General features: G+C 41.2%; 1 protein-coding gene across 1 annotated transcript in view; it reads left to right on the plus strand.

The window, feature by feature from the left end:
* The first annotated feature begins 5,865 nt into the window (after positions 1-5,865).
* hmg20b (high mobility group 20B) overlaps positions 5,866-15,130 on the plus strand; it is a 43,375-nt gene continuing 34,110 nt past the window's right edge. The window contains exons 1-2 of the mRNA XM_072594056.1: positions 5,866-6,019; positions 9,939-9,990. Coding sequence (XP_072450157.1) covers positions 9,950-9,990 — 41 coding nt within the window. The 5' untranslated portion in view covers positions 5,866-6,019; positions 9,939-9,949. The remainder of the gene's footprint in view (positions 6,020-9,938; positions 9,991-15,130) is intronic.

Raw genomic sequence — 15,130 nt, forward strand, 5'->3', positions numbered from 1 at the left:
TGTAGTTAACTCAGTCACATTAGGGGCATTTAAATAGTCCTCGGATAATCATATGGATGATGATGGGATAGTGTAGGGGGATGGGCTTAGATTAGTTCACAAGTCGATGCAACATCGAGGGCCGAAGGGCATGTTCTGAGCTGTATTGTTCTATGTGGCATACAAAGGTGTATTTTTGGCTATGCTAACTAGTTAAATTAATACATCATTTTTGCCGTGATGGAAAGGCTCTCCATTATGGTGTACATCCACATCTATGGGTAGAATCTTGCCAGACCCTGAATGATATGGGCGATAGTGAGAAATCTGGGAAAGTCATGTAAGATGTGCAGCAAGGCCCTTCTCAATGTTAAGTCCAAAATGTCGCTTTTGCTAACCAAGTTCTGGATGTCAAGAAGAGATTCTCACTAGTGAGCAGTCAGAGAGGCCTATTAGCAGAAATTATTGCTCATTATCATCCTCACTATTTCTTGACTTGATGGTAATAGTAGAGTCTGGAATATGCCAGTCCATGAGGCTAGCAGATTATTTGAGCTCCTCAGCTCAGTTTTGAGCATCTATTATCTATCTATTTTGAATTTAATCCATTTGCATGTCCTTCAGGAGTCAACCAACTCCAGCAGTTTTGAGAATAGATTGTTAGAAGCTTAGGCTATTCTCCTGAGAAGGGTAAGGGAAAAGTCAATAGAGGTTTTCAAATGTACAAAGGATTTGGATGAGTAGATAGAGAGAAACTATTCATATTTGTAGATGGGTCACAAATCAATAAATTTAAAGTGATTGGCTAAAGTACTGAGCATGATGAAGAAAATATTTTTATTAAGCAATTGGTTATCTGGAACTTGCTTCAAAGGACGATGGCAGCAAACTCAATCGTAGCTTTCAAAGTAAACCCCTGAATAGAAATCTTTGAAGGACTATGGTAAAAGGACATCCAGGGGGACTAAGTAAACTGATCTGGAGTGAACTGGTTTGAAGGGCCAAATGGCCTCCAACTGTGCCTCGAACAGTTAGAACTCTGTGGGTAATAAATACATTCCATGGACAGATTTTCAAAATTCACATAATTTTAAGGTGTAACTGTGGGGAAAATGTTTGGAACAAGAGAAGTTGAAAATCTATTTAATTGGTGTATTGAAGGGCCGCCTTCCAAATAATGGCCTGCATTTTCTCTTTCAAAATTAAGACAATGCAGAAGAGACTTACCAAGATGTTGCCTTTGCTGGAGTGAGGGTGCATACATGAGGATCAGTGGTCGGCACAACATCGTGGGCTGAAGGGCCTGTTCTGTGCTGTACTGTTCTATATTCTATGATTCATCTATAAAGAGAGACGAGGAAGGCTGGGGCTGTTTTCCTTAGAGCATGATGTAGGGGTGCTGGTATTGGACTGGGTTGGGCAAGGTCAAAAGTCACACGACACCAGGTGTGTTCAACGGGTTTATTTGAAAACACTGGCTTTTGGAGCACCGCTCCTTCATCAGGTGTTAGTGAAAGGAAGATCTTGAGGTAGTTAATAGCTTGCCAAGCTGCTGGGTTATCATGCACGATATTTGCTGCTAACCAACCACCTCACCCACAACCTGAGCTAGAGATCTTCACGACAACCTTAAAGGAAGATCTTACACACAGAATTTATAAGGAATTTATATCAAAAGGTCATACAACTCATACAAACAAATTGAACACACGTAAGATGGCTCTTAAATCTTTAATCAGTTAGAGGAGAGGAGGAGGTTTCAATTGATTTAATATGCATATCCCAGAAATTTTTTCAAGTCTCTGCCCTGAGACAACTTAAGGTGTTATCAATATAAAAGTCATGATTTGGAAGTGCTGGTGTTGGACTGGAGTGGACAAAGTTTAAAAATCACACAACACCAAGTCATATTCCAACAAGTTTATTTGGAAGCATTGGTTTTTGAATTGTTGCTGCTTCATCGGATGGTTGGACTATAACCTGGTGTTGTGATTTTTAACTCCATATGAAGGAGGTGACACCTCCAGTCAGATAATGTACTTCAGGCGTGAGGAGTCTGTCTGTGTCTTTTATTTCCAAAGTAGGAGTTTATAAGATGCCACATTGACTGATTGTGCTTTTTGAAGAAAATATAATGTATCTGCAAATGCAAAGTCACCCCACAGATTTGTGTGTGTGTATATGTGGCAGAAAGTTAATACAGGATTTAAGGTAATAAACCTCACCAGATGGTATCTAAACTAAAAGGGTGGTAGAACCATTAAGACATCAAGTTCACTTCTGCCATCCTGACAGCAGTCTGTATACCACTCCATGCAGGTGTGAAGAATGCCCTAGATGTGATTTATACTGCCACAAATTCTCTACTCTAAAGATGAAATTCCTTGAGGCCCTATTCATCATGGCCGGTGACTTCAACTAAGCCAACCTCAAAAGGGTGCTGCCAAAGTATGACCGACACACCTCTTACCCAACATGAGGACCGAACATTCTGGACCACTGCTACACATCCATCAAGCCTACCGCTCCACCCCCAGTCCACACTTCGGAAAAGTAGGTCACAGCACTGTGTTCCTCCTCCCAGCTTACAAGCAGAAGCTGAAATGGGAGGATTCTTCACAAAAGGAAGTACAATACCGCTCTGAGGCTGCGGAAGACTGTCTCCAGGACAGCTTGGAATTGGTGGACTGGATAGTGTACAAGTACCCAGCAGAAAACCTAGATGAGTACGCAACCACCGTCACAGACATCATTAGCAAATGTGTGGAGGATTGTGTACCAAGGAAATCAATCTGAGTGTTCCCTAAGTGTAAACCTTGGATGATCCACTCCCTACTAAAGACCAGATGTGCAGCATTCAAATCGGATGACCCAGTCCAACACAGGAAATCCAGATATGAACTCCGCAAAGCCATCAGCGATGTCAATAGGCAGTACTGGACCAAGTTAGAGGCCCAAACCTACCAAACAGATACCTGCTGCCTGTGACAAGGCCTAAACAACATAACAGGATACAAAATGAAGTAGAGCAAGATAGTGGACAAAGACACACCCCCTCCCTGATGTGCTCAATGCTTTCTCTACTCAGTTTGAGCAGAGTGCTAGTGGTGCGGTGACACTTGCTCCAGACACACCTGTGCCCACTGTCACCACTGCAGACATCAGATCGGTCTTCCTGGGAGTCAGCCCAAGGAAAGCAATGAGCCTGGATGGTGTCTCTGGTTAAGCCCTCAACATTTAGTGCATCAAGAAGACCACCGTTATCCCAGTATCTGAGAAAACACATGCAATGTGCCTTGATGACTACTGCCCAGTGGCTCTGTCCTCAATATTCATGAAATGCTTTGAGAGACTGGTCATGGCCCACATCAAATCCAGTTTCCCAGCCTGCCTCGATCCCTTACAATTTGCCAACTGACATAACAACAGTTCTGCAGTGGACGTCAATTCCCTCTGTCATCCCGCTTCCCCTCCTCCCCTCAGTCAAAGCAAAAATCTCTGAGACAGTATGGCTTTACCTCCTGCATCTTTAGTCCGGGCCCTGGAGGGAGAGAGAATGATCAGGGATATGGGTTCCCAGTGTGCACAGGGATATGGGTTCCCCGTCTTGTCTCTCAAACAGTAGTTTCTTAATGAATTATACAACCATATTACAGGGAGGAGCATCCAGATAAGGTAACATACATATTGATTGGGTGACCATTGTGTTAATAGTGAGTGTTAATAGTAAAGATTAAGCCATCTGCTGTAACACAATGAATAACTGGCTTCACAGAATGAAGGCTTTTCACCTTGTTAAACTGACCTTACATATTGAATGCTTCCAAAATTGTTAAATGGCTCTACATAATGAATGCTTTTCCACCTTGTTAACCCATTACCCTTGCCTCCAGCACCCCATTGTTAGCTGCATATTCTTATCTGATCTAAGTCATGCTCAGCTGAACCTCTTGTTTCACAAAACTCAACTTAATTCTTTCCCTACCTGCTTATATCCTATACACATTCTCACCTAGCCCTGCACACATCCCTGGAACATCTGGACAACAAAGACACCTATGTCAGACTCGTCTTTATCCACTATAGTTCCATCTTCAATATCATTATCCCCTCCAGACTGATCTTAAAACTCCTGAAATGTTCATCTCAGCTCCACGCTCTGCAACTGGATCCTCTGCTTTCTGACGCACAGACTGCAATCAGTGAAGATAAACAATACTCAACACTGGAATCCCCAAAGGATGTGTCCTTAGCCCCTACTGTACTCCCTGTACACCCATGACTGTGTTGTCAAATTTCAGAACAAGTGCCACCTACACGTTTGTTGACACCACCACCATAGTAGGACGGATATCTAACAATGACGAGTCAAAATACAGAAGGTAGAGAGAGGTCTTGGTGATGTGGTTCTCAATGAGAACAGCCTCTCTCTCAATGTCAGCAAAACTAAAGAACTGATAATTGACCCAAGAAATGAGGAGAATGCACCATCAACGGAGTGTAGATTGAGACGGTTGAGAGCATCAAGTTCCTAAGAGTGACAACCTGTCTTAGACTTCCCATGTAGATGCGACGGTCAAGAAGGCACAACAACGCCTCTTCTTCAGGTGGCTCAGGAAATTTGGCATCTCCCTTAAGACTCTGACCAACCTCTACCAACTTGAAAGCATACTATACGGGTGCATTACTGCCTGGTATAGCAACTGCTCTGCCCAGGACCATAAAACTACAGAAGGTTGTGTGCATAGCCCAGACCATCACAGAAACCAACCTTCCATCCATGGAGTCCATTTATACAGCTTGTTGCTGCCAACATCATCAAAGACCCATTGCACCCCTGTAATGATTTCCTACAACCTCTTATTTCAGGCAGAAGATGCAGACATTTGAACACGCACCAGCATGTTCAGAAACAGCTTTACTAGACTGGGCATTACTAGACTGATGAATGGACTCTCCAGCCTCAAGTCATGCTGATCTCGCTAATGTTGATCTCTCCTCGTGCCTGCTTTGTGCGATGAAACCTGTATGTTGCTGCCAGAGTTGTTTTTATAACCCTTGATCTGTACAGCTGGCTTACCATGATCTGCCTGTACTGCTCTTAAGCAACACTTTTCACTGTACTTCAGTAAATGTGACAATAGATCAATCAATGAGCATTATTTAAATGATAACTTGAAGTGCCATCGCATGGGCTATAGCATACAAAAGCAATGTGCCAAGTTTTGGAAATAGGACTGGAGCATATACATGCTTGATGAACAAGCACCTACACAGTGTGTCAAAAGATTCTTTATCGTGCTTTGAAAAACTCTATACTCAATTGTTAATAACCAGCTGTTTGCATTGTAAGCTTTTTTTGTATTGATTTGCAAAAATGATAGTATCTCTTGAGAATTTTTTGCAGAAACTCAGCAGATCTGGCAGCAGGGAGAAAACAAGGTTTACATTTCGAGTTCACTGACCCTTCTTCATAACTGTTTCTTTGAATGTTTTGTGACAAGACAACTCTGGCGCAGTAGGGCTTAAACCAGGGTCTCCTAGATCAGAGATAGGGACGTTATCACTGCACCGCAATAACCCCTTTTGTTTTAATTGTCAGACTCTACAGGGTACAGTTAATATGATGCAAGTTGCATTTAGCGGCCCACGCCTATAGTTACAGCCAGATATGGGCGGGACGGTAGGGTAGGCTAATTTGCATGAAGCTTCTCTACTGGTCCAGAATACAACGTAACCTTCAGCGGGTGTTTGTGACGTATATAATTGACACGCCAGGTAACCACACGCAGCGAGCAATATTTGCTATTAGCATACATATTTGCATCGGCGGTGGAACCGTATCCAATAAGCGCAGAGATGGGCGTCTACTTCCGGTAGCAGTGTTGTTTGAGAAGTACCTCCTTCCAGCGGGGGAGAAGTCGCCGAGGGGCCGAAGGTTGAAATTGAAGGGGTATTTTTCTTACTAGTTTATTTAAAAAGAAAAGAAAAATTCATAATTCTCGTCGGACGATGGCAAATTAATAAACTTAAAGAAAAGGTATTTTAACTAAGATCTATTTGCATGGAATCCTAAATTTCTTTTTTACTGACGAGGTGCGGTGATTATAATCCGCCTGGTGAGATCTAAAGTGGAGGGATGAAACCTTCAGGTTGGGAAATGTCCGATTCATTTTGTGTATATGCATTTCTGATTTTTTTTTAAAGTTGCGATGCAGAAGGCGAAAAAACTAATTAACGGCCAGGGCAGTGTGAGCCGGGGTCTCTGCGCATGCGCCCATCAGGAACAATCAGAGTTCAATGGCACAGCATTACAACAACAACTTGCATTTTATGTTTTGAGTATAGGCTGCATAGAGTCATACAGCAAGGAAACAGGCTCTTCGATCCAACTTATCCCTGCTGACCAAGTTTCCCAAACTGAACTAGCCCCACTTGCCTGTGTATGGCCCATATCCTCCTAAACCTTTCCTCTTTGTGTACCTGTCCAAATGTCTTTTAATTGTTGTAACTGCACCTGCATCTGTCACTTCCTTTGGCAATTCATTCCACTTACCAACCAACTTCTGTGTGACCACATTACCCCTCAGGTCCCTTTCAAATCTTTCTCCTCTCTCTCACCTTAATAAGAAAATATGCCACCTAGCTTTGAATTTTCCCAACCTGAGGAGAAAGACCTTTGCTTTTCAACTTGCCTATGTCCCTCATGATTTTATAAACCTCTATAAGGTCACCCCTCTATTCTTCAATAAAAAAGTTACAGCCTATCATTGTGCATTTATATTTGCATCCTGAGGAAGGGTCAGTGGTCCTGAAACATTAAGAATGATTTCTCTCCACAGATGTTCCCAGAACTGCTGAGCATCTCCAGCAGTATCTGTTTTTGTTTGCATTTATGTAGTATTTTTAATATTTAAAAAAAAACTCTCAGGGGCTTCACAGAAATGATGACCAAATAACATTTGACACAGAGCTTTGGATGGAGATTTCAGGATAGGGGTCTATAAGCATGCTCAGACAGTGTTTTATAGGGAAAAAACAAAATAGAAATGAAGATCCTTAGAGCAAATTCCAGAGCTTAAGTCCTCAGTGGTATTAAAGTCAGGGTACTGAAGTGTCTACAATTTGATGAATTCAGAGTATTCTAAGGCGGAGAAGGTCATAAAAACAAATGGTTGAAGCTGTAGAAGAATTTGTAAAATGAAGACTAGAGTGGAAAGCAAAAATAAAAATTTCTGGAGAAATGCAGCAGATCTGGCAACTTCTATGAACAGAAAACAGAATTAATGCTTCAGGTCCAATGGCCCTTTTTCAGAACACCACAGATGCTGTCAAATCTATTGAGTTTCTCCAGCAATTTTAGTAGTTTTTCTCTGGATTTCCAGCATCTGCTTTTTTTTTTTGGCTCTTTTTGTTGAGAATTTAAAATTGTGGCCCTGCTGGGCTGGAAGCCATTCAGGGGTTGACTGTGACAGTGATGGTTGATCAGATGTGGACATGTTATATGGGCAATAGCGATTTAGATGATCTGAAGTGTATGGAGGTTGGAAGATGGTCAGAGATGTTGGAATAGTCAGTTATAGCATTAATAAAGACATAGGTGATCAGGCAGATCCTTTGTCATCAGTTAACTGCCCATGTTTGCCAGAGGCAGTTGTGGAGAATGGAACTAGTTTGGAAGATACTTATTGCACAAAACCATCAATTTGTGATGTTTCTTGCAGCCTTAAGATCTTTTTCATAATTAAAATTATTTAGGTTTGTTGGTAACTATCGAGTGGGAATTTGATAAATATTTGAAATTAGGAAAATTTTAGTGCAATGGGAAAAATGGCGAGATTAACTGGAGAGGTCTTTCAAAAATTGCAGATCTTTTCTGTGCTGTGTTGTTGGTTCAGATTTTTTAATTTTATTTGAAATTGATATTGGGAATTATTTTAAAGCAGTTTTATGTTAGATTTATTTATAGCAAATGATTCTTTAAGGCATTAAATGGATTTAGGATTTTTTGTTGAAATTTAAAGGCTTTGCTTCAGGTGGATTTGGTGGTGAGGCTGGCATTTAATCAAGTGGGCGGAAGGCAGGTGGAAACACAACTCTATCTTAAACATGAGAAAGTCTTCTCTTGCTGCTGATGCTCATTTAAGAGCCTCATTCTGCTGTTTGTGTTTTAATCCAGCCCGGTGGCTCAGTGGTTAGCACTGTTGCCTCTCATCACCAGGGACCCAGGTTTGATTCTAGCCTCGGGTGACTGTCTGTCTGTGTGGAGTTTGCACATTCTTCCTGTGTCTGGATGGGTTTCCTCCAGGTGCTCTGATGTTCTCCCATAATCCAAAGTTGTGAAGGTTAGGTGAACTGACCATGTTAAATTGCCCAGAGTGCTCAAGAGATATGTAGGTTGGAGACAACACAGTGGCTCAAGTGGTTCATGGCACCAGGGACCTGGGTTCAATTCCTGCCTTGGGCGACTGTCTGTCTGTGTGGAGTTTTCACATTCTCCCTTTGCCTACATGGGTTTCCTCCCACAATCTACAGAGTGCAGGTCTGGTGAGTTGGCCATGCTAAATTGCCCATAGTGTTAGGTGCATTAGTCAGGGTAAATATCGGGTAGGGAATGGGTCTGTGTGGGTTAACTGTTTTGGAGGGTCAGTATGGACTTGTTGGGCTGAAGGGCCTGTTTCCATTCTGTAGGGAATCTTAAGCAAATCTTAAAAAAATTAGTCGAGGAAAAATATAGATCATAGAGTAAGGGAATGTGGCTGGGTGGGTTACTCTTCGGAGGGTTGATGTGGACTTGTTAGACCGAAGGGCCAGTTTCTACACTGTAGGGATTCTAATTCTAATGGACTGGTTGTACTAAAGGGTCTGTTTCTGTGCTGTATGACTCGAGATGGGCCACCTGATGATCAAACCACTAAAACACTGCATCTGGGGTCCTTTGTTCAAAGGTTCCTTGATGCCGCACCACCTTACCTATAACCTCCACCTCCACCCCCACCCTGCAGTACTTCTCCCATGTCTAGCCTGGGATCCAGTGATAATCCACGACCTTATGTCGATATTGTGCTGACAGCAGCCACTATTTCTGATTGACAAGCCGATACCAATAAACAACCTGTCCCCATGCCTCCTTGATTTCAGGGCAGCCTTGTTGAAGTCCATTTATGTGCCTGAGTGACACTTAATATGGCAAACCTTCCCTAAAGGGGATAAATAAAGTGGGGCTTTTTCTGGCTCAGCTGACCGACAAGACCCCATTTCCTACATTAAGTGCTGTTCTTAGTGTGCAAAGCTGACTAAGTTGGTGGAAACTATTGTTTAGTGTCTGTTTAGTTGTTATGTTTGCAGTTTTAATACCTATTATTATAGACTGTTACTTTTCAGAGTGTAATTTACCTGAGTAAAATGTCAGGTGATGCTGTATATATTCTTCAGTCTGCTTGTGATTTTTGATCAACTACTCTAGCCACAAAATATTGATCAAAACTTTTTAATTTTGGTTAAGGGAGTGTTTTCCTTTCTGCTTGATTACACACTTTTCATTTGATGGAGTTATTTTTCCTGACTTTCAGGAGTCTGATTTCATTTAGAATGGTGCGAGTTGCCCTTTCAAATCTACTCAGCTAGTACTATTCCTTTCTTCTCGTTGATATTTGCAGCAAGGTTGCCCTATGATATGGCATTGGTTTAGGTTTTTTATATAGCTGTTAATATCTGCTCTATGCTCCTGGTCACTGAATCTTCAGAGGCAGTATATGTGGTAAGTCCAGTTTTTATATGCAATTAGAAATTAGTTCAATCACTATACTCATACAGTTAAGGAATAAGATGCTATATTGATGACTATCCTTACAGTAATAAAATGAAATTGAATGGAAAAATTATTTGTTTACTTATTTCTAATTGTTTGATGATTGATATGGAGGTTTTTAAAATATTTATCTCTTAAATTGTCATAGATTATCCTATAATGACCTCACAAAGTAATAAAGAATCTGTCGTCATGGCTGGGTGAGTAGATTATTTACATTAACTACCCAACTTTCATAGCTTCTATTACCAGCTGATGTCGTATCCTTTCACACCTGCCATCATCACCCTTCTTCAACAAAATAACTCAATTCTTATGTCCTTGCGAATTACAGCTTTTGCCTTCTGTATTGTGTTGTTGCTTTCTGAATTTGTGCTGAATTTTTCCAAACTCTTAATCTTTCCTATAAAGTTTCCATCCTGCCATAGCATAAAAATGTTCTCACCAAAGTCAGATATGTTATCTAGTTGAGTATGATAATGGTAAGTTTTCATTCCTCGGCTATCATGACTCTACTGAAGTCTTTGATTTGGTTGATGAATGAAACACATATCCACTATTTTCAGGCCAGGTGGAAACTCAAATGCCTCATCGCATTTTGCCTGTCTAGTTACATCAAAGAATAACCAAAATGGCTCCTCTTCTTGCTTTTGCCCTTTGGGTTCAGTATCCTCCACGGATAAATCTTTAGTCGCCTTCTATTTTTTATCTATGCGCTACCACTTAGTGACCCAATCTGAAAACAATTTAAGTTTCCATGATCATCTCTGCCTCACCCTCACTTACTTAGAGGCCACCTTAGCCTTTAAATTATCAGACCATTTGTCCCATGTCTGGACAAGCAGTAATGTTCTTCAGCTAAACATTAGGAAGACATAGGCACCGATTACCATGGCTTATCACAAACCCATATCACTAAGTCCACCCCTCTCCATGACGAATGTTTGATTCTCCTAAACTAGGTAAGCTTTAATTTAAATGACACATCAGTTATAAAATTTTCATCCTTACAAATCTTTCCATGGCCTCTATATGATGTTCTCCAGCTCTATCACTCGCAAATGTCCCTCTACTCGACTTACTCTGATTTCTCTAACATTTGAATTTTAATATCTTCAGCAGTCAAGCCCTATGTTCTAGAATTCCCCACTTTTAAGACACTTATTCAAAACCTATGTCTTTTGGTTATTGGCCCTGATGTCATCTTATGTGCAGTAGTGTTACATTTTGTTTGTCATAGCATATGCAATTTGATTATGTTTAAAGTAGTAGATAAATAAAAGTTTTGTCTTGAATTTTTAATGAAAAATTATATGAAATAGTTTGCAAGTACATTTGTAATAGACAACTTTTCAAAAACACATACAGTTCTTTTCAATTAAATGAGTTGCATGTCTTCTGTCTTTCTGGACATAAATCCCAAAAGCTTCAAAGGTGCATACTTATAAAATTGTTGCTGAGTCAAAGAAGATGATGGGAGAAGTGAATGAAAGCTTTATCGAAAAGAAGGTTTTATTGAGAGTAATGGGAGGATGTAGAGCACGAGAGGGATTTAGTGAAGCAGTTCCACTTAGTTGGCTGAAGATACCACTACTAAATGCCATAAATGGAATTAAGTTTGTATGAAAAGCTCGTGTGAGGAATGGCAAGTTGTAGGGCTGAAGCAGATTGAAGGTTAAAGAAATACAATACCATAAAGGGATTTGAGCACAAAGATGAGCATTTTGATTTTGAAGTCTTGAGATTGAGGAGCCAGGAGTAGGGGTGTAAGAGAAGCAAAACTTGGTTGTGTATAGCAGAGCTTTGGCTGAATTAAAATTTTCAGAAGTGGGTCAGGAGCATGGCTGCTTGGAGACCACTGGAAAAGTCAAATCTGGAGATATTGGCAAAGTTTTTTTTTGTTGACCATACATTTGAAATGCCAGTTTATATTAGAAATGCACATACGGAACTTGCGGAATCCGTGTTGTAACATACTCTAAGGAAATTGTCCAAGGAGGTGTGAAACTTTATGTTTAAGTATCTTTATTCACCGGGTTTAAGGTGATGTTTTATAAGTGTAAAGTGGAGTTCCCTGACTTCTATATTTTATTTGTGAGATGTTGAAGTCACTGATCACATCATTCCTAGTTACTGTGGTGAAGATGATTGTGATCTGCCATTTGGAATCAGTACATTTGCTGTAGGTGAACCCTTAATTGTCTTGGGGTGGAAGCTCCAGGATTTCAATGCAGTGATATTAAAGGAACAGTAATATATTTACATGTCAGGGTAGTGAGTGTTTGGAGAGGAAGATGCAGGTGGTGGTTTTCTCCAGTGTATACTGCTCTTGTGCTTACAGAAAGATGATCATGGGTTTGGAAAGTGTTGTTAAAGGAGCCATGGTTCATCTTCTAGATGGCACACACTGCAGCTATTGAATGTCAGTGGTGGAGGGAGTGTATAATTATGCATGTAGTGATCATCAAATGGGCTGCTTTGTCCTGGATGGTGTCAAGCTTCTTGGAGCTGCACACGTCCAGGCAAATGTGGAGTATACTGTTGCACTGCTAGTTTGTGCCTTGCCAACTAATTTCCAAAACCACAGGGTGAGTTACTCCAGAGGATCTTAAGATATAGGAACGGAATTGGGCCATTTCAGTGCATGGAGTCTGCCTCACAATTTGATCATGGCTGATATATTTCACAACTCTATTCCCGTGCTTTCTCGCCATAACCATTGGTCACCTAACAAATCAAGAACTTTTCTATTACTGTCTCAAGTGCACTTGGCACTCACAGCCTTCTGCAACAATGAATTCCACAGATTAACCACTCTGTCTGCTACAAGTAGAAACATTATCTCCACAACCACTCTGCCCAGGTTTCTCAGTGTTCTGTGAGTTTCATCATCTTGTAAACCTCCTCTGGACTCCTCCAAGGCCAGGACATCCTTCCTTAGATACGGAGCCCAAAACTGCTCAAAATATTCTACATGTGGTCTGAACAGAGCCTTATACAGCTTCAGCAGTTATATCTCGGCTGTTGTGTTGTAGCCCTCTTGAAATGAATGTCAACATTCTATTTGCCCTTCCTGACTGCCATCCGAACCTGCATGTTAACCTGAGGAGAAATCCTGAACCAGGACTCTCCAGTTACTTTGTGCTTCAGAGTTCCAAAGCCTTTACCCCTTCATAAAATCATCTCTGCTTTATTCCAACCCAAATGCATAATCTCACTCTTCACACATTGTATTCTATCTGCCATTTCTTTGTCACTCTTGTAACATGTCCATGTCCTTTGCAGTCTTGTTGCTTCTTCAGCATTGCCTACTTATTTTTATATCATCTGCAATCTGAGCAACAATACCTTAAGTTCTTCCATCCAGATTGTTAACATGAATAGCGTGGTCCCAACATGAAGCCCCATGCTAGTAACTGGCTGCTATTCTTAAAATAGACTCTTTTATCCCCACTCTGTTCTGCTACAGCCAATCCTCTGTTGATGCCAGTACCCTGCCCCTAAGAGCTCATGCTGTTCAAAATCTGATGTTATAGAGGTTTATAAAAACATGAGGGGCATGGGTAGGATAAATAGACAATGACTTTTGCCTGGGGGGGTGTTGGGGAGTCCAGAAATAGAGGGCATAGATTTAGGGTGAGAGGGGAAAGATAGATATAACATTGAATGTTACAGCACAGTACAGGGCCTTTGGCCCTCTGTTGTGTCGGCCTGTGAAATTAATCTGATGCCCATCTAACCTATACTGTTCCGTTATTATCCATATGTATGCCTGTTTAAATGCCTTTAATGTGGGCAAGTCTACTACTGTTGCAGGTAGGCCGTTCTAAGCCCCTACTACTGAGTAAAGAAACTACCCCTGGTATATGTCCTGAGTCTCTCACTCCTCAATTTAAAGCTATATCACCTTGTGTTAGGCTATATAAAAGGAGTCTAAGGGCAACTTTTACACGCAGAAGGTGGTACATGTATGCAATGAACTGCCAGAAGAAGTGGTGGAGGCTGGTGCGATTTATAGTATCTGGATGGGTTAATGAATAGGAAAGGATTAGGTGGATATAAGCCAAGTGCTGGCAAATGGGACTGGATTGGGTTAGAATAACTGGTCGGCATGGGCGAGTTGGACTGAAGGGTCTGTTTCTGTGCTGTACATCTGACTCCATAAATGTTGGGCCATTTCTTTGTGGCTGGGACCATCTGAAAACCTTCATTTAAAGCTGAGTCTGTGAGGGTTCCAATGAAATTATGAGAAATAGTTACTTAGAAAACGATATTCTATTAAATACATAATCTAACTCCTGAGTAACTACTCAACAGACCCCATGTTTACCTTGCACATCTCTAATTACCCTAATATTATACCTTTACATTGTGTACTTATGGTTTGACAGCAGCTGTCAAGACCTTTGAACATAGAACATAGAAAAGTACAGCACAGAACAGGCCTAATATAAATCCTAATATAAAATATAGTAACTTAACCTACGCACCCCTCAACTCACTGTTATCCATGTACATGTCTAGCAGTCACTTAAATGTCCCCAATGACTCTGCTTCCACCACCACAGCTGGCAACGCTTTGCATGCATTCACAACTCTGCGTAAAGAACCTCCCTCTGAAATCTTTTTTATACCTTCCTCCTAATATCTTCAAACTATGACTCCTCGTACCAGTCAATCCTGCGCTGGGGAAAAGTCTCTGGCTATCAACTATCTATTCCACTCATTATTTTGTACACCTCAATCAGGTCTCCTCTCTTCCTCCTTCTCTCCAGAGAGAAAAGTCCGAGCTTATTCAACCTTTCTTCATAAGGCAAGCCCTCCATTCCAGGCAGCATCTTGGTAAACCTTCTTTGCACCCTCTCCAAAGCCTCTGTATCTTTCCTATAATAGGGACACCAGAACTGGACACAATATTCCAAGTGTGGTCTCACCAGGGACTTGTAGAGCTGCAGCAAACTTCGTGGCTCTTAAAACTCGATCCCCGTTAATGAAAGCCAAAACACCATCTGCTTTCTTAACAACCCTATCCACTTGGGTGGCAACTTTGAGGGATCTATGTACTTGCACACCCAGACCCCTCTGTTCCTCCATGCTGCCAAGAATCCTGTCTTTAATCCTACATTCAACGTTCGAGTTCGACCTTCCAAAATGCATCACTTCGCATTTATCGAGGTTGAACTCCATCTGCCATTTCTCAGCCCAGCTCTATATCCTGTCTATGTCATGCTGCAGCCTGCAGTAGCCCTGTATACTATCAATGACACCGCCAACCTTTGTGTCATCTGCAATTTTACTAACCAACCCCTCAACCTCCTCATCCAAGTCATTTATAAAAAC

This window comes from Chiloscyllium punctatum, chromosome 24 (assembly GCF_047496795.1).
Source record: "Chiloscyllium punctatum isolate Juve2018m chromosome 24, sChiPun1.3, whole genome shotgun sequence".
NCBI lineage: Eukaryota > Metazoa > Chordata > Chondrichthyes > Orectolobiformes > Hemiscylliidae > Chiloscyllium > Chiloscyllium punctatum.